Source organism: Martes martes (genome assembly GCF_963455335.1).
Source record: "Martes martes genome assembly, chromosome: 2".
NCBI lineage: Eukaryota > Metazoa > Chordata > Mammalia > Carnivora > Mustelidae > Martes > Martes martes.
In genome coordinates this window covers 13,663,318-13,689,048 of record NC_137889.1, presented here as the reverse complement: position 1 = coordinate 13,689,048, position 25,731 = coordinate 13,663,318, and the positions used below count along the sequence as shown (strand labels likewise).

General features: G+C 49.2%; 1 protein-coding gene across 2 annotated transcripts; it reads left to right on the top strand.

Moving 5' to 3' along the window:
• Positions 1-627: 627 nt before the first annotated feature.
• Positions 628-25,400, top strand: DCTD (dCMP deaminase). 2 transcript variants are annotated; one of them, XM_080796881.1, is made up of 6 exons: positions 628-879; positions 2,430-2,544; positions 2,921-3,056; positions 21,228-21,344; positions 22,700-22,796; positions 24,067-25,400. In XM_080796881.1, exons 2-6 carry the CDS (start codon positions 2,437-2,439, stop codon positions 24,143-24,145), a joined length of 537 nt encoding a protein of 178 aa, XP_080653007.1. In that variant the 5' UTR covers positions 628-879; positions 2,430-2,436; the 3' UTR covers positions 24,146-25,400. The 2 variants fall into 2 exon arrangements, with proteins under 2 accessions (XP_080653007.1, XP_080653008.1); XM_080796882.1 differs by having other exon boundaries at positions 822-873.
• Positions 25,401-25,731: the final 331 nt, after the last annotated feature.

Sequence of the window (25,731 nt, the reverse complement as noted above, 5' to 3'; positions counted from 1 at the left end):
GCCTAGCGTCAGGCCCTACCTCTAGTGCAGGAAACTGTGCCGCTCTCCCCATTCCCACTCCCCAGGACGCAGGGACACCGCAGGCCCATCCCAGAGCCCAAACCCGTCTCCTCGTGTCCTGCCCGTTCCGGTCTGGCGGCACCAGACTCCTTCAGGTCGTCTTTTACTTGCTTCCAGAGAAGAGATTTACAGAGAGAGCGTTAAGGGGACGGCAGATCCGGGGTGAGGGGCGAGGGTCGGGGTGAATGGTGGTAGAAAGAAACTCCCCACCAACAACGAAAAGCACCCAACCCTCGGATTCACAGATCTGAAAAATGCAACGATGATCAAGTCAGAGCCCCGGGAGCCGCCACGAGCATCCCCCGTGGGGCCCAGGCTGGGGACCACGAACGCGGGCAGAAACTCGGGGAGCCCGGGGCGCCGGCCGGGGGCGGGGGGACCTCCGCGGCGGGGCGATCCCGCGGGTCCCAGCACGGCGGCCTCGGGGGCGGCCTCAAGGGCATGCAGGAGCCGGCGCCCGGCCAGGATCAAATCCCAAACCATCCGCCTCAACAAAGGGAGGCGCCAGCCCGGGAGGAGACTTTTGGGCGCGCTGGTCCTGGAGGTCGCCGGCCTGATCGCGGGTCGAGCGAGCTGCGTGCCGGGCACCGGGAAGCGGAGGCGACCCCGCCCGGGAGTTCCCCGCCCGGTGCGCTCCCGCCGGGACCCCCTCCCTCGGGCGCGCGGCCGCACGGCCGCTGTCCCCTTCCGGCCCCGCGGCGGCCCCGCCTCTTCTCCCGACTTCCTTTCCCGGCGCGCGGCGGCGGAGGGGCGGCGGGTGGCGGCCTGCGATCGCCCACCGGGAGCCGAGGACCAGCCGGGGCCAGCCCTGCGGTGCGGGTACGCGGCGTGCGCGCCACGCGGGGCGGCCCGAGCGCTGGGCGCGGGGGTGCTGGACGCCCGGCTCGCGGCGGGGGCTCGGGGCGGGGAAGCCCGAGGATCCCCCCCGACCTCCACCCCTCCCGGGGCAACCTCCTGCGGGGCCCGCGAGCGCCGGCTGGGCGGGCCGGATCACTGGAGACTCGCTCCCCCCAGGAAGCCGGGGGAGGGCGGGACGGGCAGGACTTCCTGCGCCCACGTGGAGGCTCGGGTTGCAGTGGTTTGGCTCCCGTGGGGTCCGAGAGGGCTGGTGGGAGGGGGGGCCTGGGTTCTGTCCCGGCGGGTTACCAGGTGTGTCCCCCTGGAGTAGGTCCCTGCTGTTGCTGCGGCCGGGGTTCGGGGCTCCCCGGAGCGTTAAAGCTGAAGTTGGAGTAACACCTCCCTTTCTCTCTCTGCTTCTCCTCCCACCTCCTGTATAGTGGAACGTACCTGGCACCCTACGGTACCCTACAGCGATTACGGACGTTAACCCTTGAGCTGGTGGTAAAACCTGTGCAGTCCAGCATGGCTGGGTGTTAAGTGGGCTTACAGGCTTCTCAGAATTTGGGCAGCAGAATCAGTGGATAATCATGGGTCCCAGTAGCGACTTTTTCACTGTCCCCCAGTCTGAGGCACTGACCTGCACACGCCAAGGACTAGAACCTGAAGCCCAGGTGCAGGGAAATTCACACATCCCTTCTGCCCAGATGCTCAAGAATGCTCAGGGATACCCACTTGGTTCTTGTGTTGCCCTTGTGCTGTTTAGTTTCCCTTGAAAGGACCCCATCCCCTACTGGAAGTGTCAGGGGCTGGCCCTGTTGTAGATCAGCTTGTGCCTTGCTCCTTGAGTGAGCAGAGCCCACGGTACTAAAACTCTGCCTCAGTTGTAGCGCCTGACACTTTCCATCGTTTCTCCCCATTTGATTCAGTACTCAGAGGTGATGCTCAGAAGTGTAACATCTGTTTTCATCTGGGGAAGCTAAGGGGAAAGAAAAGGGACAGATTATCTGGTTAACATCAGAGCTGGGACAGCTCCAGTGAAATTTGGCACGGGTGATAATCTTGCGGGATTTAGGGGAGTTGTGCAAGATGGGATGTTACTACCTTTGCTAGGAATGAAGCTTGGGTAAGATGATGTGTATAACCCTTCACAGTGTCTGAAAGATAGCAGATGATCGATAATCCCTCCCTGTGCTGGCTCTTATTTCCTAAGGGGGGGAGGTGACGGATGAGAACGATTTGTGGCGCAGGCATTTGTACCAGGTTGACAAAAATCCTATGAGAAAGCAGTTCATAGATGTAATATTTGGGAATGCAGAACTCTACATGCCAAACCCGAACTTCTGGAACAGTAACTTAACTTGATTTTTTTCTTCAGGCGAGACACTGTCTGGGACCCCGTGATCTGTGATTTCTAACGGGGTAAACGTCACAGAAATTGTCTGACTTTGCAGACATGTTGACATGTGGTTGCGTTGACCTGGAAAGCCGGGGTACCAAAATGCTTTTCTCGACCACTCTTTTCCTTCTAGACCCAGCATGAGTGAAGTTCCCTGCAAAAAACGTGATGACTATTTGGAATGGCCTGAATATTTCATGGCAGTGGCCTTCTTATCGGCACAGAGAAGCAAAGATCCAAATTCACAGGTAAGTGAGTTTTCTAGAATGTCTGGACACACAGAGACCGAAATAACCTGGAAATGAACAAATCACAGCCGGAAGCGGGTCCTTGGCAGCTTAAAGGCAGAGTAATTAGTCTTTTGTGCTGCATCCCCAGGGGCTTGCGTGTTTCACAGGCCACCATTCAGGCTTCTTGGACCCCCTCTGGGGCTGGGGGGTCTGCTTTCTTTGGCCTGTGGGAGCTGCCACCCAAAGCAAGCGAGGCGAGAGAGAACCCTTCACACGCCTCCGGAAGCCGCATGCTCGCTTTGGAGCTCTGCCAGCTTCTGGTTTCATGCGCTGCCTGTCCAGGGGCACACCAGCCTCGCCAGGTCACCAAGCCTTCCGGCACGTTCCCCTGTAGGTTGGAGCCTGCATCGTGAATGCGGAAAACAAGATCGTCGGCATCGGGTATAACGGAATGCCGAACGGGTGCAGCGACGACCTGCTGCCTTGGAGGAGGACAGCGGAGAGCAGGCTGGATACCAAGTACCCTTACGGTAGGGTCTGGGCTGTGTTGCCTTCTGCTTTCGTGGCTTGGCCTTGCTGGTGCTTAAGTATGCTCTCTTTTTAGTCATCAACAGCTGGGCAAAAGAAAAATCCTATTCAACTACCTTAGCTTGCTGCCCCCGACCCTTTATGCTTCAGAGAGGGTCTGTGAATGGAAAGCATGTGAGTGGTCAACGCAGCGTGGCCCGGAGCTCCAGGGGTCCACTGAGCTCTACAACCCCTGCGCATGGATGGCAGACGTCTCTGCAGAGGGCCCCAGCCCCTAGCTGGGGCAAGGGTGGAGTATGTCAGAGGATGTGCGTGGTGGCTCCGCGGGTTGTTTCTTGGCTACCCAGAAGCAAAGCCAGCTAACCAAGGACTGGCCAGGGCTTCGCTCTGATGAGAAGCAGGGTTCCTTCAGCCCCCCCGGCCTACAGAGGAAAAAATCTCAACTCATCTCTGAGAAGGAGGAAATGACTGTGGGCTGTGATGTGGGAAACAAAGGCAGAAGAGAAGTTAGTAAATTTCCTTACGACTTACAGCCCCTGATGAGTCCTTGAAACAGGCAGAGTGACCTTCCTCTAGAGACTCAGCTACCTCCGTGATAATACTTTGCTAAGGGGCACAGGCAATCCTAGCCCAACCCCAGGATCCTGTAAGTCTACTTTAACGTATAAAAATTCCATTGGAAATTTCCTTTATCTCTATCCGCCCCCCCCCAAGGTACATGTTGGCAATTGTCCCCCAAGCATATGACCCTTTGATATACATCTGAAGGGTCTCATGACTAGGGTTTTATTAGGCAGCAATAAATGACCATTTCCTAACAACAGCTGGGCCGCTCAAGCTCCTGGGAACCTTGCTCCAAAATTCCTTAGAGACTACTGATGCTATCCCTAATCCCTTCCCAATTTGAAAATGCATCATGGGCCTCTCCTCTTGACCCCATGACAGCTCTTTCTGCCCACGGGTCCTATCCCCGTGCCTTAACCTTTTTGTGCCGAAGACCTCCCAAGAATTTTTTCTTGGCCAACTGCTTCGAACTCTGACATCTTTCCTCCATCAAGCCGGACATCAGGAAACGGATGGTTTGGCATCTTCTTCCTGTTCTGGGGGCCGGGCTCTGTATTCCCACGGTGGCTGGTAGTCAGACCTCAAGCCAGATGCGTGGAACCGAAAACCTTCAGCCTGGCCAGCTCTGGTGTCCATCTTTGAATTAGGGAAGGGTGCTTCCTATAACTTGTTGAGTATCTGAGCCCCAAGAAGAACCACTTCAGCGATTGGGAGGGACAAACCACAGCCTCGCTTAACTTTAATTCCCTGGAGAAAATGCATCCAGTGTTCTAAAAGAGGGAAATGGGGCTGCTTATGCTGGTTGCTGATTTTTCATAACACAAGGACCTGTGTTTCTGTCTGGAAATGAACAGAGTGCCTCTGTTGGGAATAAAGTAGACGAAGCCCATCCAAATGGGAAAGATTGGGCCTTTAGGAAACGAGGGTCGAGGAGTGATGTAAGATCTTTCTGCTTTGTTGACTCTTCTGTAGTAGGCTGGCCTCTGGGGTTTTCTCTAGAAGATTTCCAAGTCTACACTTAGCTGAATATATATATTTTTACTAATGTTCCTGGACCTTAATCATGTTAAATAAGCCCCTTGAGTTTCTTTTTAAATTGCTTAGGGCAACCGCTCCATTTTCTAAAGAAAAAGAAAGACTGCCTGGCGGTGGGGAGGGAACTGAGGAGTGGGGGTGGCGTGGGGGTGCGGGGCTGCCCAGAGCTCTGGGTTTTCCAGGAATAAAACGTAGTTCAGTGATGAGGGGGATTTAATTGTCAGTTTCGTCCTTTTAACTCCAGCCCTGGCAGAAGTTAGAACCGTCTTCTCAGCCTTAGCGTTGTAGCTGAGTGGGGCTCCTGAAATGAATGACGTGCTAACGTATTTTAGAAACTTTCGTGTCATCCTGATTGTGATTCTGTAAGCTTTCCATGGTAAGGAGGAAGGGAAACGGTCTGTTGTTCGCAGGTACACGGTGAAGGTAGTTTTGCACAGTACGGTTCAATGTCCCACGTAGAAACCACGAGAATGAAAAGTTCGATGTGTTTCCGGTGTACACTGAGACGAAGGACAACCATGGAGTTATTTCACCCAGTCCACACGGTGAACCCTCCGGTCTCCTGCCGAAGGGAGGAGTCTGTAGGTGTCAGTCTTGTAAAAAGCGGAGGCTTCTTGTAAAAAGATTTCAGTGGTTGGACTGGCGTAGACGGGTCCTCCTTGGTTCCTTAGCGGCTCTCCAGGCAGGACCTGTCCCTTCTTCTTCGGTCACTGTGAGCCCCGGGCCGATCATGGCAGTGACCTAGAGGCCAGAGGCTTTGCCTTAGGCGACCCCTGACTTGGAGGTGTTCTCCAGTAGCTGATCCGGTTTGTTCTTGGACACGGCCTTTCCCCAGCTCGGAGGCCTTTCCCCAGCTTGGAGGCAAGTACCTTGCAGAGCTCCTTTCCAGAAGGAATTAACAAAACAAAACCAAACCCCTGCAGGCTTTTGTCCAACTTCAATGATTTTTTTTTTTTTTAAATTGAGTAGTTGCTGAGTTTCAGGACACTGGTTGTCTGCATTATTTTGTACTCTCCATGCGCTGCCTCTCGGTTTTCAGAGCTCTTCGCCCTCGCTCATCCGTTACCCAGTTTACATGCGGCTGTGCTAGAACGTGGACAGTTTCTTTCACTAGAGTAGACTTGTACTTTGATGTACCATAAAAGTCATAGACGGTATTAAATGCTTTCTAAAAGGCATTTAGTGTTACTACCATCATAATACACGTAAAGATGGGCTTTAAGTCTAAATAATGAGGACTAGTTTTAAACTGTACACTCAGTCTTGTTTTATCAAGGGATTTCGGGCCACAGAGAAGCACATGTTTGGATCTCCTTGGAGGTGATAGAAATGTTTGGTGATAATTGGCCAAAATGCAAGTTTGGTTTTTTTTTTTTCTTTTTACTTCCATGTTAAGATTAAATTAATCTGAAAGATCAGCGGTAATGTCTGGGATTGAGTGGGCTTGATTTGAACCCTTTCTTTCCTCACCGACATTATCGGCAGCCGAGCTGCTGATGAAGGAGAGATGATGTGCTCATCCCTGTAAAGGAGTGTTAGGGATCAGGCAGAGTTCTAGACCAGCCATTTCTTTGTTCTTTGGAGTACATGAGGATCCTCTCTCAAATGTCAACAACACTTCCTGGACCCCAGTATAATGCCAGCTAAACTCCCCCTATCTTTCTTGGAGATGTAATTGACATGTAGCATTTTATTAGATTTCGAGTGTTAAAATGTAACAACTTGTTATCTGTATACATGGCAAAATGATGGCCATAAGAAGTCCAGTCGACATGGATCACCTTATGTCATTACAAAAAATTCGTGTGTGTGTGTGTGTGTGTGTGTGCGATGAGAACTTTGAAGATCTGCTTTCCTAGCAACCTTCAAATACGCAATTCCGTTTTCCTCACTGCAGTCACCATGCTGTATGTCACACTCCGCAAGACTTATTGATTTTATACCTGGAAGTTTGTACCTTTTGATCCCCTTCACTCATTTCATCCATTCCTACCCCCCACCCCACCTCTTGCAACCACCACTCTGTTCTCTGCATCAGAGAGCTTTTTTTTTTCTTTTAAGATTCCATATATAATTGAGAACATTCGCATCTTCTCTTTTTTCATCTCTTCTTTTCTTTTCTGAGAGAGAGAGCCTGTTGGGGGAGAGGGAGAAAAAAAACCTGAAGCAGTCTCCACACCCAGCACGGAGCCCCATGTGGGGCTCGATCTAATGACCCTGAGGTCATGACCTGAGCCAAATTCAAGAGTCTGAGGTCTCACTGACTGAGCCACCCAGGGGCCCCCATTGGCATATTTTGAGTAAGACAATCCATAGTTGATAAAAGCTCCTTGATGCCAGTAACCCTTTGCATTACTCTAAGTTTTATGAACCAGCATTGGTGTTTGGAGAAGGCATATGATGTTCCCGCAATCTGGAGGTCCTGCTTGGACCCCTTGCAGAACTGTAGTAGTGCCTCAGGGTCCCGTGCCCACAGGGTCTGAGCCTGCCCATTTTTATGGATGGGAAAAGAAAGGCCCAGAAACGTGACGTATCCTTCTTAATGCGACGCAAGCAGGGAGACATCTCCAAACTCTGAGATCAGTGCCCTCCGCTACCCAGCTGCCTCCCCCATGGGGCCGGGGAATTCAGCTTTTCTGAAAGGCGGCTTGGGGCATAGCACAGTGGAGCACCTGTGCTCTCCCCTTTGCACCACGCCCTTGAGCACGCAGAGGCTTAGGCGAAGTAGCCCCCCCCGAGCTCGGGGGCTCGCAGGGGGTGCCCTCACTTCCCACGAGGCGGCGTGCACGGGGCTTGCTTCAGCGCTCCCCCGACGTGGAGCTTGGGAGCCACGTAAGTTTGGGTTTACCAGCAGCTTATACAACTCAATTCTCCTTATTGATTCTGTTAAGTTTAGCGTCGTTAGTCTTGATGGACACTTTGTGGGGAGGAGGGAAGCTCGGAATACTTGTAACATAGTAGGAAGATGGCGCTTTTTCCGGGCCGTGTCTCCGGAGAGGCGTTTTTAAAGGGTGTTTTTGTTCTTCCGACCTTGGGATCAAAACTTCATGAAACTATTTGATTATAATGTAGTATGAGTATGGAAAATGAAAATGCCCCCTGCCACAGAAACTGCCTTTTATCTCATTCTTTTCCTGAAAAATCCAAAAGCTAGGGTGCTGTCAGTAACATGAAGTGGCAGGAAGAAGTCAGCGTTAAAAGTGACACCTTTTCACGCGAGTGACAATTAAAAAACTGGGAAGCAGCAGATTAATCTAATTTAACCGTATGAAAAAGCTTTGGGAGATTTTTATTTTTAGGAGGGAGTGGTTGCAAACCCGGGATGAAGGATTCAGCTGACATATTGAGTTCCTTTCTCTTTGTGAAACTCATTAGAATGAAGCACATTTAATCAAAATACCAATTTTATAAAATGGAGGTAAAAATACTCGTGGTAATTCAGAGATCACACCTTCCTTGGGGCTCCGTAACCAATGTTGATGACGTAGTTTGCAGACCAGGGAGCTGGAGTGGAATCAACTTCCTTCATCCTGGAGAGCTGTTGTTCAGAACTTGGCATTTTTTAAGTCGGGTTCCCTCTGCTCGTCCAGCTCGCCTGTGTTTTCCTGCCGTGCGGTTTCCTGTTGGTGAGGTCTGTGTGGGTGAGCAGGCCTCTTTGCTTGGCCTCCTCTTCTGTCCCCATCAGTCCAGAAGCCCGGATGGCTTTGCCTGCTGTTTCCCACGTGTCCATCATGGGAGGACCACGGGTTCTGATGTCCCAAGAGGGGTGGCAGCCTCATTCTTCATGCATCAGGCAGAAATGGAGACGTGGGGCTCCTTCCAGGGTCGGTTCCTGTTTCTGCAGGAAAACTCGAAAAACGAGATAGCACTGGGGAGGACACTGCTGGAATTCATTAAGGCATTCTGTTAGCCTGGCAACTTCCAGCCGTTTTACCAGTGTGTGATGGTGCTTCTGTAAATTTCATATTTAAATCTCATCTTTATTTTTTAGAGTTAGCATATTGCTAAGCATGCATAGATGTCATTTTAGCGATTACTTAGCCATTTACCTTACCCCCTTGAACACTGACATTTTCCTGACTGCCACGCACGTGATGTATTTCTTTGACATCCAAAAGGTTAGTCTTGAGAAACTAATTTATCAAGAAGTTAGGCGGCTGATCCTTCTTGAGCTGTGACTTCCTCAAAACCTGTAAGAGCTTCTTTGTAATTAAGATCAAATTTGTTCCTTCAGCCAGCTGAAATTGAACGCCCTCTGGTTTTGTTCGGCAGATCCATGAACTTGATGACTTGCTGTTTCTTTGGCCGGCAGAATTCTAATTTCACTTGCAGATTCCTGCCGTCCCTCCCCTGCTCGGCCTCCTAGCAGTGGTGGCCCTTGACGGTGTGCCTAAGGAGGACCTCTTATATGAAATAACGAATAAAATCAATGGGAAACCTTTGAGCAAGTTTATCCCAGGAAGAAAGAAAGTCCATTATTCTTATGAATCAAGGGATGAACTCAGGTTTCATTGTGTGATGCTTTAGACAATCGGGGAAATTCAACAGCTTATGTGTGAGGCTCCCCCCCTGGAAATTAACCAGCTTAATTTGAGGATATTTCATGATCAGGGATAACTATTTATAAATAGTCTTAAGAAAAGAATAAATCGGGCACCTGGGTGGATCAGTGGGTTAAGCAACTGCCTTCAGCTCAGGTCGTGATCCCAGAGTCCTGGGATCGAGTCCGGTATCAGGCTCCCTGCTCCATGGGAGTCTGCTTCTCCCTCTGACCTTCTCACCTCTCATGCTGTCTCTCACTGTCTCTCAAATAAATAAATAAAATCTTAAAAAAAAAAAAAAAGAAAAGAAAAGAATAAATCATGATTGGGGAGTTTGATTTTTATCTATGTATTTTATTATTTTATTTTATTACTGATTATTATTTTTTAAGTAATCTCTACGCCCAACGTGGGGCTCGAACTCATGACCCCTAGGTCAAGAGCCGTGTGTTCCATCAACTTAGCCAGCCAGGTGCCCTTTTGTCTACATATTTGAATCTATAGATTCAGTGTTAATTATTTTTGAAGAGCCAAAGATTACTGTTTCACTAGGAATATCTAGAAAGCATGTAGAGAGAGTAGCAAGTTCTGCAAAGCATATGTAGAAAATCATATGTAGGAAAACCTAAAATGCTCATCTGTGAGGATCCAGCCTACTCATAAAAATACGTTTGTCTGGGTTTTATAAAGACCCAGTTTACTTCATGGAAATTTGTGATACAACCTTACCTAAGTAGTCCAAGGGTAGCGATTTCCAAATTAATGAGCAGGAAGTGAGCTCAAGTTCATCTTTGTACTATCTCTCAAAATAAAAGGTTTGTTGAGAAACTTAAGAGTATCGATAAAATTGCAGGGTCACATTCAACCCATTTTAGGTTTTAGGTAGGGGCAGCATGTTAATTTTCTGAGTGTAAGTGGATATTCCTTGTGGTAAATAGAACTTCTTTAAATTTTCGATTTCAGTAAGTCTTTGGCCTGGAACTTTGGGCTGCCAGGCAGTGCGGGTGCAGAGAGCAGCTGACAATGATGGGTTTTGTTAGTCTTTGTTCTGTTATCTTTTCTATATCTGTTTTTGCTGATTTGGGCCGATCTTCTCTGAAATCAGCCTGAATGACTAAGGTCTTATTTTGCATTTTTTTTTCCCCAACATTCAACATTTTCAACATTTCAACAGTAACTTTGTTAATAGTGGTGGAAAAGTAGAATATGTATATACTGTTTGCTCCTGGAAATACAGAATAAAACCGGTTTCCTGGAGATTTTCGCACATACTTATATTGCATTTTGCTTTGACTTCTTAGGACCCTTTAAAATATTTGGGTGAGATTTTATATATCTGTCTTTAATATGCATATTAGCTAAGAAAGACCCTACAGTGCTTAAAACATCAATGACCAGATTCCAGGGCAGAATCCCAGACAGGCTTCCGGAGCCTCGGGCCCAGGTATGCCATGTTTATACCCAGCGACTGTGGGCTTGCTAAACATAACTTGACATTTACTTCTCAGTATCTTTATGAAATAAATGATCACTGAGGACTCCATCTGTGCTAGCATTCTAAGGGAAAATTAAACAATAATGCTTTTTCTTTTTTTTTAAGATTTTATTTATTTATTTGACTAACAGAGATCACGGGGAGGCAGAGAGGCAGGCAGAGAGTGAGGAAGGGAAGCAGGCGCCCCGCTGAGCAGAGAGCCCGATGCGGGGCTCGATCCCAGGACCCTCAGATCATGACCTGAGCCGAAGGCAGAGGCTTTAACCCACTGAGCCACCCAGGCGCCCCTAAACAATATAGCTTTGACTGCATTTGATTAGGGCCTCATTTCTCTGCCTATGGGGCTGAAGGAGGTTTCAAAGCCATCCTGGGTGAAAGCTCCCGAGCTGTAAAAAGCTGTTGGTGGGGGCGCCTGGGTGGCTCAGTGGCTCAGTGCCTTCGGCTCAGGTCATGATCCCAGGTTTCCGGGATCGAGCCTGCATCGCAGGGAGCCTGCTTCCTCCTCTCTCTCTGCCTGCCTCTCTGCCTACTTGTGATCTCTGTCTGCCAGATAAATAAATAAAATCTTCAAAAAAAAAAAAAAAAGCTGTTGGTGGCAGTGACACAGAGAGGATATGCGTCTGTGTGTGTGGACGAATTACTAAGGGGAGAAGCAGGCTGTATTCTCTCTGTCCTTCCAGTGGTCGAAACTTGTGCCAGTTCTAAGATGACTCGAAGTCGGACAGAGACAGAACGCGCAAGCAGGAGGAGGTGGTTGAAGATACAGGTTACCCCACAAACATGGAGATTCATAGACTTTGGATGAAAAAAGGTTGGAGGGTAGAGAAAGACCCCACGTCGAAGTCCAAGAAAATATATGAATAGAGGAGGCAGGTTAAGAACTCAAGGAGACAAGAGGGTGTTCTAAGACCAAACCAAACGGCGAGGAAGGACTTCAGAAATCCTTTTGTGAATCAGTCAGCATGACAGTGTTTCCTGAAACACGGCATCGGAGAATCGTGGGTTGAGTGGGGATCACTGATGAAAGAAGGGAGTTAGAGCGCTCACTCTTCCTCCTGCTCATGCTCTCTGGAGGGTCGGTCCTGGCCAATTAGCAGAGGTGTAAGTTTTATCTCTGTGCTTCTTCCAAATGATAGATGCCATAGTAAATTTAAAATATTGAATATGATAACTGAGCATGAATTTTTTAATCCTGCAATTAAAAGACTTTGTTCAAAACGCCATTAATTTTGAGTTTAGGTGGAAGAGGGAAGTGGAATTCCTCACTGTCGTTCCTCCTTCTGCAAGTGAGTTACAACTTTTTAGGAGTTGAAATACTCACGAGCCTGCTCTTCTTTGATCCGTTACGAGCTGTCTGTTGGTGATGGGGGAGTTCTCAAGTCACATGCTTCCTTTTTAAAAATCATGAGTATATGCTATATCACAATACAGTTTTCAGACGATGTTCACTTGTGGTCATTCATTCACTTAGCGTGTCCCATGCCAGGCGCTCTGCAGTAGTGAGCGAAATGTACAAGGTCTATGTTTTCAACTCAGACTCAGTGATGGAGGGAGACAGGAATGAAATCAATAGATGCTGTTGAATCTTCCTTTCTGAGGAAGTGACTGTTAGGCTGAGACTTGAAGGACTGGATGGGTTCCCAAGAGGTCAAGGTGGGCTGGTCAGTGTTTGGGGATGGGAAGGACATCCCTTGCTGAGAAGAGTGCTTGGTGCAAGCCCTTGGTCAAGAAGGTGCTTGGAGCATTACGTGGGAGGGAAAGGATTTGGCCCACGCTTAGCGGTGAACGTCCAGGTCGGTCAAGGTCACGGCTGGAGTAATGAGATGAGGTTGGGGACTATAGAATAAGGAGTTTGGATTTACGAGATTGAGTTGGTGTGTAGGGAATGTGTGGATGGTTCGGGGCAGGAGTGGAAACAAGGATGGCAGCCCTGATGTGACTGGCACGTGTGTCTCTCTGGTGGCAGTGGTAGGGGTGTCGGAGAGGGGTCTGAGGTGTATTCTAGAAGCAGCCTCAAGAGGGCTGGGCGATAGGGGGTCCTAGAGGGAGAGTGACTCCCTCAGACAGTTCCAGCTTGAGCACTTCAGTTTGGGGGAAGATTTGGACCCTGAGTGTGGGGTGTCTGTGAGTCCTCCCTGTAGGGGTGTCCCCTAGTCAGTTGGGCACGCGAGTGGGGACAGAAGTCTAGGTTGGGGACGTCCGTGGGGGCATGTCTGGCATTCGGGTGACATTGGTCCGTGGAAATGGGTGAGGGGATAGAGGGAGGGTGCAAAGGCTGGACTCTGGGCTGGTTTCTGAGGTCTGGCACGCTGAGAGGTTGGGTGGAGGAGGCAGACAAGGTGGGAGCCCTCAGGGACCTCGGGGCACGCTCTAAGGAGGAGGAGGGAGCCGTCAGCCTCCGCAAAGGCTGCTGAGAGGTTTAAGAAGGGCAACAAATGTCCTCAGTGTTTAGCGACCTGGAGGTCATTACTGACGCTGCCGCGGGCAGTTCTGATGGCCTGGCAGACGGAGGGCCAGCAGCAGGTGAGGCTCGGGGCCGGCATAGAGAGATGGCTTTGAGCTGTGTGTGAAGACGGAGGGCGATAGCGTGATGGGACCGAGAGAAGGGTTTCTATGTCTGTAGGAGACTGAGGAATCCAGAAAGGGAAAAAAGAGGAGGGTCCGCGGCGGTGTGCGGGGTGGCCTCCCGGGCAGGTTCATTAGCGGTAGAAGAGGGTCACTAGGTTTTGGGGTAGGGGTGGGGGGTCAGACGGCAGCCGGCGCAGAGGTCCACGGAGTTGCAGGGGGGATGTGATCCATGGCAGCCTCTCGGTGAAGGATGAGGCAAGGTTGTCAGCCGCGGGGAGGGAGGGGGAGCGTGAGCGGGCTTGGACCCGGGGGAGTCGGGGAGGAGATTGCTGTGCGGAGTGGAGAAGGCCTGCCAGAGTCACGTCCTAGAAAAGTAGGGCAGGGTCACGGCTCCGGTCTCATCTCAGAAACCGGAGGCAAGTGGGTTAAGCCCCGTCTTCTGCACGCCGAAACAGGATCCGTGAGTTGCCTGAGGCAGGCCCAGTAGAGCCGGAATTAATTAGAACACACACGTCCTGACTCCTCTTCCAGTGCTCACTGCTCCGTCCCAGTTTACCCCCTTGTAAGCTATTAACGCGAGAGGGAAGCTTGGAGTCTTTATTGTGTGTATTTGCATTGCAAAGCTGTCAAGCGGCGATTAGTGTTCTGTTTCGATTCCTGTTTCTGGAGTACGTCTCAGGCATCAAACACGCGTTTCACGTGAACGGTAGGACAGGAGCGAGGCACGGCTTACCCACCGACGAAATGCAGCATTTCCACACCCTCCTCCCTCTGACCTGATTGTGTGCCCTCCGCACATAGGGAAGCAATGTAATTAGAGTTCTGGGGGCTTTATTGTCCATAATGGAAACACCACAGTCAGAAATCTCTTTAGCCCTAAGCACTACCATTGGGGCTAAGTGGTTCCCCCGGGCGCCGTGCGTTGCTGCCAACAGCCTTACTTAGCAAGAGGCAGAGAGGAAGGGGGCAGGGGATGGGGACCAGGGTAGGACAGAGAGAAAAAGCAACGTCTGCTCTCCCATCGCCCAGCTGAGCAGCCCGGGGCTGCCGGGTCTCAGGTGGGCAGTCCGGGCCGGAGAGCTTGGGGAGCAGGAGCACTGACCAGGTTGCAATTCTGTGCCGCGCTCTTCACGGACCATAGTCACTGTAACCGGTCTTTTTCTCTCCCATTTCACAGGCCGGGAGACTGAGGCTCCACAAGGGGGGTAGCGTCCTAGAACCAGTGGGTGGAGGAGACAGAGCCTGTGAGGAGTGGCCGAGGGGTCACGCTGGGAGGAAGCAAGGGGAAGGCAGGGCCGGGCCCCGGCTGTCTTGCGTCCAGCCCCGAGGAACGTCCGAGGAGTGGAGATGGGAAGTTCCAGCTGCCCCAGGTGGGGGCCCTAGGATTCGGGGCTTCACTCAGAGCCTGGAGGATTTGGCCGCCTTCCGAGTGAGTCACTCATCTCCGTCTTCCCGGGCCTGGCCAGAATGCCTTTCTGCGGTCATTTTCTCCCGCTACAGACCTCTCTGGGCACAGCGCGGTAATGGAACGGACTCCGGACGTTTCCCAGGCGCGGGGCTGGCTTCCTGTGTTTATTTTCTGGAACCTGTGTTTATTTTCACCCGCAAACTTAACGCGGGCATCATCATCAACTCCCTACTGGGATTGTGTGTCCCTCAAAGCCAGAAGGTTGTGAGGCCCAGTTCCTTCCATCTTCCGGATAGAAAGACCACCCACTGCCCGGGGTGGGGCCGGGGGGGCAGCCGCGTCTGATTCTGAGCAGGTGGACGTGGTCAGGTGAGGCAGACGGGCTGACCGCTGTCACCCTCCGCCTCTCAGCCCGTTTCCTGCCTCTTCCCGCTTCCTTACCTCTTTGCTGCTCCTTCTCTGTGTCTCTAGCCTCTTGCCTGGGGCTCAGGCATCTCCTGCAGCCCCAGTGCCCAGCCCTGTGAGCGCTCCGCCTGCGACCTGAACTCATCCCTCCACGTCTGCGGGACGCGCCTACAGCTTAAAACTGTCTCCTCTTCCTTCTACTGCCCAGTACAGAGGGATAGCTCTGCCTGAGAGGCCCTGAGAGTGAGATCTGCTTTGGAGCACGCCAGGAAGTGTCAGCGAGGAAGACTGGGGGGTGGGGGGCCTTCGGGGAAGTTGGGGAAGCAGAGGCTGCACGTGGTCGAGGTGGTCCATGGGCCTGTGTGGACGGGATTGTCTCCCGGATGTGGTGCGACTGTTGTTTCCAAGTTGTTTGTCCCTCCCCCTGCCCCCATCTTTAGCTCAAATCCTTTGAAAACTCAGATCCTGAGTCCAGTAGCTGCTTTACAGATCTGGAAAGTTCAGGAAGGGGAGATAAGGTACTTGAGCTTTGACCTTGCCTGGGGGCTAAATTCTAGCAATGCTTTGGATTTGGGGGAAGCCGTAGTAGTGGACATTGATAAGGTTGGGGGTAGTACTCCAGGGGTGGTGGTAGGCTGGTGGGGGGCTTCAGTGCAGAGGCCACTCTGCTGTTAAATTATTGACTTGAAGGATAGGTACTTTGGAGGCTGGCAGTGATGTACGAGGCCCTGTCAGGATAGCTTTCAATAATTAAGAAAAAAGTAGTTGAAATTCCATTTTAGCTCCCAAAGCCCCAGTTGCCTAAATGATCTGTTCCAGGAGCAAGTTCGCGCCCCACTCCTCCATGGACTTTTCGCATCGGTGGGGCTCCGGGCACAGGAAAGAGGGTGCCTGCGCCCCAGCAGAGAGACGCGGCGGGTGCAGTGATTGACATCTACAGGACCCCTGGAATAAAAGCGCATAGATCCTTGTTTCAAGAGGTGATGATGAAAAGAATAGAACAGAAGTGGAATATCTTATAAAAATTAACTTCGAGTTATTTTAAAAAATGCACAGGGTCAACTTTGAACTCGGGCACCCCGAGTTCATACTTCTTGGCCCTTGAGTCCTGTCCCTCCCGCCTGTCAGCAAGCGACCCATCCGTGCTTTTTCCCCGTGGGTGGCCACCCAGCCCATGAACCTTCAAGGTCAGGGGCAGAGGCACTTTTCCCCAGAGACTTACTGAGGCTCCTGTGGTCCAGCCTGGAGATTGGTGGCGGAAGGTGGTACAGAAACCGGCCGTGTGACCCTCCGAGCCACCCCTCATTTAACCGGCTGCCCAACGACGTTTCAGGTCACCCTTTGCAGAATACCCCTTAGGCCTGAGGAATCATTTCTTCACGTAAAATTCTGTACCACTAAAAATGGGAGAGTTTTAACCAATACAGAGAGTTTCTGTAACTGGACAAGAAGCTTAGTTTTCCTGACTCCAAATTCTGTCAGGCCCAGTGGTTCTCAATCCCAACCCAGTAGGTGAGGGTAGAGGTGAGGGGTAGAGCCATGCTGTTACCCCTTAAATTATTTGTGCCATAGTTAGTCTTTGTTTAGCATTATTCAAGATTCTTTCTTTCTTTCCTTTTTTTTTTGGTAAAACCTATTTAAGTAACCTTAATAATAGTACTATCTAAAATAGATGTTGTCTTAGTCTTGTATCAAATAAGATGAAAGTCAAATCCATAAAATGTTGAATCTCTTAAATCTAGCCAGGATGGAATATATCCTGTTAATTTGTCAAACTTTGAGAGAACCGCCTACCTGAGACAGTAAGGATTAATCAAGCCCTCGTAAGAGGGAATTTGAAAAATACAGTTTTCTAATTATACAATCTCTTCTCAGTGGTCCAAGGTTAATGCAGTTCTGAATTCTGACAGTTAGTAATAGAAGAGAAAAAAAAAAGACCAAAGCATATGAATTGTCTTATAATTACCTGAAACAGAGGTTCTCCTTCTGGCAATCAAGAACTTTATATGCATGAATCTGATATTTTCAGCATTTGATTCTTTTCGTTTTAAACAATGGTGAGAATAATTGATAGATTTGGTGTCACTCTTTGCACTTATCAAATACACTTGTAGTGCTTGGAGTTGTCTTTTGGTCATCGCTTAGTCATAGATGCATAATTCTAGGTAGGTAATTGGCAAATGTGCCCAAAAGGGGACACTTTAGCTATCTTGTGAATACTTCCTAGGGACTGTGTACTTTGAAATACCCTGTCCTGTGCTTACTACAGATGTAAAAACTGTGTGCGTGTCAAGGTCATGAACAGGACCACTCCTCATTGGTTGGTTTTGGCTCTTATATATTCGTAGCTCTTGCTATAGTTCTCCCTGGGTGACACGGGAAAAATGCTAGCACTAGAAAAAGATGAATTTATTCCTTCATTTATTGCTGTCAGATATCTATGGAGTATTTATTATAGTGAGAAAAGTCACAGCGAAAGCTCAGACCATCCAGAGCAGAGGCCCGTGGAGAAGACAGGACACTGGGTTTTACTACATCGATCTGCTTTCTGAGAATCTACAAATGCATGAAGACTTAGGGACTACAGGAGAAAAATGAAAGAGCAGGACTGAACCTTGGAAGATCCCCCGAAAGGCAAGAGAAAGAAAAGGACCCACAGAGAAGTAGGAGGCTCCACGGTGTCTGGTGCCTGAGAGGGTTTCGAGTGGAGAGCTGTTGCTAACTGGGGGCCCGGCGGGCAGGCGAATCCAAAGATTCACCCAGAGAGGCCTGGGTTTGGGTGAAGATCAGGCCACCCAGGGGTGTCAGTGGGAGCTCGCTCCTACCAGCTCACCTGAGCAAACCCTGCATCTCTCTTCCCAACTCTCTGTCATGCCGGGACCTTGAAACTGGCATGTGGGAGTGGTCACGCTGAAATCGGCAGATTTCGCAAATCAAGGCCTTTTCTCTCCACCCCCTGCCAGTTGTTGTAAATATTAATAACATATTACAGAAGTCAACAGTTTTCCATAGTCATGCTTTTTAAAAAGATTTACTTATTTTGAGAGAGAGAGACTGCACAGGCGGGGAGGGGCAGAGGGAGAGGGAGACTTAAGCAGACTCCATGCTGAGCGCAGAGCCCAACACAGGGCTGGATCCCATGACCCTGTGATCATGACCTGAGCCAAAACCAAGAGTCGAGGCTTAATCAACTGAGCCGCGCAGGTGCCTACAGTTACACACTTTTTTTATGGCGATCCAGCAAACAGTTCACACCAGGAAAACACACATGCACACACACACACACACACACACACACACACACACACACACCCCTCAGACAGTTTTTAGGAACCGGACTTAACCTTTGCCGTGTAGGACACATTCTGATCTCATCTGTTTTCATTCCCCTGCGTTAAAAATAGGGAAAAAGCTGTTTGTAACTCACTAAACTGATTTCTTGACCTACAGTTTGAAAAGTATTGGTTTAGCAAAAACCAGAGGTTGTAGATGCATGACGAAGTCAAGAGGTGATTGTTTAAAAAATAAATTAGTCTTGCAGTTGGAGGCAGGACAATTTCGTCTTGAAAGGAAGAAGAAAAGAGATCTGAAATGCCGAGAAGATGGCGTCTTGAGAGTGGAGACCAAGGACACGCAGAATGGAGAGCGCCTGAGTCGGGGGGGGCTGGGGCCTCCACCGGGCTGGGCCAAGGCTGCGTCTTGCCCTTGGCCTTAGGAGAGGAGGCTCAGGATTTGCCGTCGAGAGCCTGTCTTGGAGAAGGTCAGCTATTCTAGAGGAAGGAAGGAGGAAACTGGACACACAATAGGAAAAAGCTGGGAATTAGATGACTTGGTATTTCAAAATTCATTTTTATTTAGTTAGTTGGAAATGCACTTTGTTGGAGTGGGAAATACAGGAAGGACACGCTTGTGGAGGGTCACGTAGCTTCGAGCGGCAACTGGGCCTTGAGTACACTGTTTGCTAATTAACTGAATTTAAGTAAAAAAATAAAGATCAAAAGGAAGAACTTGAAACTTAAAAAATAGAGTCTCGCATGTGTCCGATACTCAGTTGTTCATACAGCCCAGTAGGCCATGTTTCTAACAAGAAGCTTTGTAGTTTTCTTCTTGTTATTTTGTAGTTAAGAGAAGGGAATTCTGTTGATGACTCCAAGTTTTATTTCTGTCTGCTGCCCTTAGTACGGGGATGTCGGATGGGGCCCAAGAGAATCAGTTTCATGTGGTAACTTTCATGAATGAATCCAGACCATACAATGTTCAATTTTATCCCCAGACTGCCTGGGATGAATCGGAGGAAGACGGTTGCAGTCAATGGGACCATTCTTAGAGATTCAAAAGAAGACGGTAATAACAGTGAGTAACAGACTCAGGAACTGTAGTTCTGGAGATTAATACCAACACCGTCAAAAAATATTTTTTGATAGGAAAGCCTCTTCTCGATATTTGAATTTAAGAGGACTTCCTGTATTTCCCAGCATCACCATCAACAGTTGGAGTCTGCATCTCCTCCTTTATTCATTCAATAAATATTTAACCCCCATTATGTTCACGGCAGGGCATTAGACTCTGGGAAAGTTACAAAGAACCTGGAAGACCTACCAGTCTCTGCCCTCAAGGGGGAAATAAGAGAAACAATTACATCTAATTGTGTTTAACAAGGAGCAAGTGTTAATCCCCGCTAGGGTACATCTTGGTCACCAGGGAAGTGGATGAGGCTGAAGGGGGCCTCTCTGAGGCCAGTGTCCTCAAAGCCACTGAGCCAGGGAGCCTTTCTTCTCTCTCCTGTCATCCCCGGGAGAGTGGCTCAGGTCCCTCTGTGGCCGGCCAGTGGAGACTATTCTCTGATGGGCTGTGATCTTAATTAAAGGCTCATTGACTGTCAGGGCTACAATGTCCAAGAGCTGTGAATTTAAGCTACTCTTCATTTAAGGCTCCCGTGCTCCTAGAAGAAGCTGTTCAGGGCAGAAGGTTGGTCAGTTGGAGAGGATAGGGGTTGGGGGTCCCCTTGAGGCCCCCCATATTTATAATTCCAGCAGTTTTGAATGATTTGGACCACGGCCAGATTGTCATTAATTTGCTCAACAAACATTAACTTTGGCACTTGTGTGCTTAGTATGTGTTAGGTCTCTTGGGACTTACCAGAGGATTCTGCAACAAAGTGTTTCTGCAATGCTGCGCGTTGGAATCAGGCGGGAAATCTCTTAATCCCAGGCCACACCCAGGATGAGCTCAGACAGGTTTGCAAATCACTGCCAGGGAGAGGATAATAGAGTTTTAGCAACGCACCCAGAAACTTAAATACCAGTGCACGAGAGCAGTAGGGCGGCCTCCCAGCGCAGGTAGGGGATTCCCAACTCAATCACAGCGGTGAGGACGACTGCCTTGAGAGGAGGAGTGCCCTCGTGAGCTAGTTAGGGGATAGGACACCTTGCCAACGCCCGGGAAGACGGCCGGGCTTACAGGTTTGCAAGAGAGGAGAGGAGGCTGCTCCCTCTGACTGCATTCAGGCAGATCTGTGAGTGACCTCGGATCACTCTTTGGGGATCATCGGTGGAATGGGCCATGATAGCAAGAACTTGACTTTCCATTAAGTAGAGGAATCTTTTCTTACATAAGACAAACCACTGGTTATCTGCCAGCATCCTTCAGGTGTGTATGGGGGTCCCTTGGGATAGAAATAGCTCTGCTTCACTTCCTGACTCTCACTTTTGAAATCACACCCTGCCCTCTTCACGGTCACGGCCAAGATCCCCACATGTGTGTATCAACGCGCAAATAAGCCATTTTATGTGCTCAGTCCCGTACCCCAGGGTCTTGTGGAGCCATGAGCTATTGCCGTGCTCAGGGTGGGGGAAGATACTTGACCTTGGCCTCTCCTGGCTGCTGGCTGCTGGGGTGCTTGCAGACCGAAGGCTGCCCCCGCGAACGGTTTTGCAGCTAATCACCCTGTCGGACCTCGTGGCCCTCATTTGGTATTCTCAGTACTTCCTGTTTCCGGTCAGTTTTTTAGAAATCGAGTCTGTTATCCATGTTTTTGGGTTTTTTTGTTTGTTTGTTTTTTTCCAAAGAGGGGCGAGCGGAATGCTTCAGCCGCGTTAGTCAACTCCTCGGGAGTCGCGATGTTAAGTTTTTCTTTCCTTCTCTCTCAAACCCGCAGTGTGCCATGCCGAGCTGAATGCCATCATGAACAAGAACTCAGCCGACGTGAAGGGCTGCACGATGTATGTCGCCTTGTTCCCGTGTAATGAGTGTGCCAAGCTCATCATCCAGGCAGGTAGGAGTGGGCCCCCTCCCATTTGTCACATTTGCATCGCTGCCTTCTCGTCGCCGCAGACGGGCTTGATCTGAAATCGCTGTTGTTTAGATCCAAATTAATTGCACTAGCAACTTTGCAAGGTATTTCCTGTGTTCTGTTTTTGACTGGTGCCAGGTAGTCTAAGACTAATTGTGTCCTCTGTGATTCTTAGCATGTTTTTAATTTAGTTTGCAACTTCTTAAACTGCCGGCTGCTGAGAAACAACACAGGCATTGCATATAATTACTGCCAATTCACCATTCTCCGACACGTCGTGCATAGATTAGGGGGAGGGAGAGAAATGCACTTCTGTCAGAAGCGAGGTCAGCTGGGAGTCTGTATATGAAATTTTAATTTTTATTAATATATGGTAGAGGTTTTAGGACCCAAACATATCTTTGCATATAAATGTCATCAGACTCGAATGGTACTACTGTAAGTTTTCCTTACATTACAGTTACCGTAAATCTACGCCGTTGTATTCTGAATATTTCACCTTTTTCATGCTGTCGCATCTGAGATTCGGCTACACTTTGTCTCCATAAAACTCTCAGCTTGAGATTTAAAGACTTATCATGTTAGCCAGATGCGTGGTTTAAAGGGGCTGTTTATCAGGAGCCCGTGGGTCTCCGAGGGGAAGAGGTCCGGTGGCAGCACAATCAGAGGCCGGCCCCTGGTGAAGAACATCCTGGGCTCCTTCCTTGGTGGTGCACGACCCTCTGGGAGTTTTCCTCCCCTGCTGGTACCCAGCTTCCCTGTAGTCCCTTCGAAGGCTGATGGAGAAGGAGGGCGGTGTGTCCCCCCTGCCCCCCCAGACTCTCGTCCCTCCAGTTAGCGCTGCCCTGGGGGACAGGAAAAGAAAGCAGATCTGCTGTCGCTGGAGCTGTCTGGAATCAGTTCTTCGAGCCATTTTTGGAAGAATGGAGGGCATTTACCTCAGATTTTTGCCAGCACGCTCCACTCCCCTCCCTCCCCCACCCCAGCATCAGCCTCTTGTGTTAGGAGTAGTCGCCTTGTGAATAAAGAAATCCGGTTGCCCACAGTAAAGGGAATTTGTTGATTGGATCAAGGCTTGACTAGTTGACATGTTTTCACTTTGCATTTGTTTAAAAAAAAAAATCCATAAAGACCGGAGGGCAGATTAAAAATAATCCGTCGTCTGCTGCCTTGGAAGGTGGCAGATACGGGTTTCGGTAAGTGGCCGTTGTGGGCGAGCAGGCTCAGGAAGGGTCATTCATCACAGACGCTTCGGGGCTCCGTCTGCCCCTGCGTGTCTGTCGCAGTAGCTCTGTGTGTCTGTACTAACCGGGCTTCTTCTGCTGTTGCCTTTGAAGGTATAAAAGAAGTTATTTTCATATCTGACAAATACCATGACAGCGATGAGATGACCGCCGCGAGGCGCCTGTTTGATATGGCTGGGGTGGTCTTCAGGTAAGTGGGAAGAGATGGGGGAAAGGGTGGGCGGAGGCCGGATGAAGAAACGCATTTGACCTTGGCTGACGTTTAATTTCTCCTCGAGATGCCTGACTTCCACACTTGGAAGCATCTTTTTAAGTGCAGTGGGCTGTGGATCTCAAGATGGTGTGGGGAGTGGGTTTTTGAGAGCAGTGACAGGAGTATCAGAAGATAATCTGACGGATGATACTGCGGTTAAATATTAGGAGCTTTCTGGGGCTTGGACTAAATTACTCTAGTAGCGAGAAATTGTGAAATTCACAAGTTTCGTAATATTAACATTAAACCTTGGTAAATTTTGTAAATGTAACAACTCTGACATTGGAAATTTAGGATGAAAGGAAACTGCTAGGTTGAAACACCAGGAATTCTTCTGACAGCAACATTTTAAATTGACATTGGAAGTCATTTCGACTTCTATGGTTATCTTTGCTAGGCAAAGATTGGGAGGTATGTTCTCCCGGCAGGTCCTTTCAACCATCTTCGATTCGTGGTGGAAACTTCTTTTGGGACTGAAAGCTTTCAAAGCAATTCCTTTACAGTATCTGTGCTCATCACTGGGGATAGAGGTTATACATAATGAATCTCTTGAACTGTTGTGCCTTCTGAGACTTTAAATCCAGATTATTTGCATCATAATAACAATTAGGTATTAACCGTTTACTGGCTTTTTACAAGAATGCAATTAGTCCCCAGATATTGTCCTTTGAGCTGTTTTAGAGGCTACCCGAGTAAATTTTTACATCTGTATTTTTTGAATGTGACTTTAAAAATTCCTCGTCACTAAAGCTAATTTTTTGTTTGTTTGTTTGTTTTGCTGTTTGTACAAGAGGTAAAAGAAAATTTACCCTTTTTTGCTTTCGAGCGATTCCAAGTTGGCTGCAGAAATTTCCTAGGAAGGAAGATAAATCTGTTGGGAAAGCTAGTAATCGGGTGTCATGTTGTGCAGCTAACTTGTTGGAAATCCTTTGACTCCCTGATAATTCATGAAGTCAGCTAGCTGGAGAACATGCAGACCGAGCCACCGCGTGCATCTTTGTTTTTTTTTTTCTGTCTTAGTCTTTTCGGGTTTGTGTTCCTCTCGGTATGGTGCACTATGTAATTGGCTCCTATAGAGATAAGATACCAAGCGAATCCCGGGAAATTTTTTTCCTCCCCACAGAAAATGTAGGTTAAGCCAAAGTAAACTAATTGCTTTAACTACTCGCTGGATAATATCTTGATATATTTTGTTTCTTGTGTTTAGGAAATTCACACCAAAGTGCAGCAAGATTGTCATTGACTTTGATTCAATTAACACCAAACCGAGCCAGAAGCTTCAGTGAGTTATATCTCATTAAATCTCCAAAAGATCGGGATTATCCTCTTCTAAGAAGCTGCTAATACCTTTCATCTTGAAGTTACACATAACTTTTTAATAGTCAGTACAGCAAAAGTAGACATCTAAAGGATGTAAAGCCTCGAATCTTCCCGACTGCCTCTCTGGTCACATGGAATCTGCATCTGTTTAGACTATCGATTTAGGGCTTAAAACCAAGGAGCGTGTAGATGGCCTGTCACGCAGGGCTGGCCTGGGGTGCCTCCTGCTTTGTCTCCTGGTTTGCTGGGATGCTGGTGGCTTTGGACAGCCGCTTCTCGCTGCTATAGGTGCCTGGACGACAAATCAATAATTTTGTGTTCCTGGTAGGATGAACGGACGCACTGATTTAAACGTCTGGCCCAAATGAAGCATAACTAATGTGTAGTGCCCTTGAATGCGGCGGGGGGTGGGGAGTAGGACCCCCTCCACCATGCCAGGAGCTAATGCGGACGTATTGGCTTCAGGGCATTGAGGGAAACCACCAGCCACCCACCCAAGCTCTCCTGAGAAGCCATGAGCACAGCTGAGCCCGGGCCACCTTCTCTGCCTCTGCAGTCCTGCTGCCCACAGCAGGGTGGCACGTTCTGCTTCCAGAAGTGGGGACCCGTGTTGGTTTGCACCGCACACGGAGCTCTTACGTTACTTGAGCTAAATAATGAGTTGTTCCTGGAGCAACAGAGATAGCCTGTCTCCCCTTGTCGACCCCCGAGACCACAGCTGGGGCATCAGGGTCATGTGGCTGGAAGTGGCACGTGCACCTGCTTCTTTTACCCTGTGGAAGCATCGCTGCTCCTCCGTGTGCCAACACGGTTCACGTCCAAGGCTGCTCGGCAACCAGGGAGTCAAGGAGCTCCTGTCCTGTAAGTGAGACTTGAGGGAATTCTCAAGTCTCTATAAGACTTGAGGTTGAGTCCAGATCTGTGGATAACCGGAGCTCATGATGCTGCCGGCACAGTGTCCTCACCTTCCCAGTCCTGGCGGCTCGGGGCTGTGACTGTGTGATCCTCGTCTTTAATCTCCTATCATTTTTATTAAACGTGCTCAGTAGCTTTGTTGAGAAAATGGGTTCTTTATCCTAAAGATGGTTACCGCTCTAAAGTGCTCTTCGGGTTTCATGAATTGTTATTTTGTCTCTGAGGTTTTGTGCTCTGTATTCTAGGGCGATCTGTAATTTGGCTCACTGATATTATTAAGATCTTATTAAAATCTACCGCACGGAAGTATGTTCATTTTTATATTTTCACTATAGGCTTAACTCTCTGTTTCTGTCATTTCTGTACTCTCTATGGAACACATCACATATGTTTTCATGCTCAGAGGACAGTTTGAAGGACAGGCTGGGTGCTTCCCCGGGGTTGATGGGTGATGCGTCTCTAGGGACCGGGTTGAAGTCTCAGGTTCGGGCCATCTGATGGGTCATCTTGTCCCCCCGATGGGCCCCAGGCTCCCCCGTCCCACGACACTTCTGTCGCCTTATTCTCTTTCTAAATCTCTCTTTTCTTTCTCTCTCTTCTCTACCCCCAACCACTTGGCTCCCTGCTCTAAAATGCA

Coding starts and splice junctions, on each gene's coding strand:
- DCTD (XM_080796881.1), top strand. CDS start 2,437: ATGAGTGAAGTTCCCTGCAAAAAACGTGATGACTATTTGGAATGGCCT. Junction 2,545..2,920: donor GCAAAGATCCAAATTCACAG/GTAAGTGAGTTT, acceptor GTTCCCCTGTAG/GTTGGAGCCTGCATCGTGAA. Junction 3,057..21,227: donor GGATACCAAGTACCCTTACG/GTAGGGTCTGGG, acceptor TCAAACCCGCAG/TGTGCCATGCCGAGCTGAAT.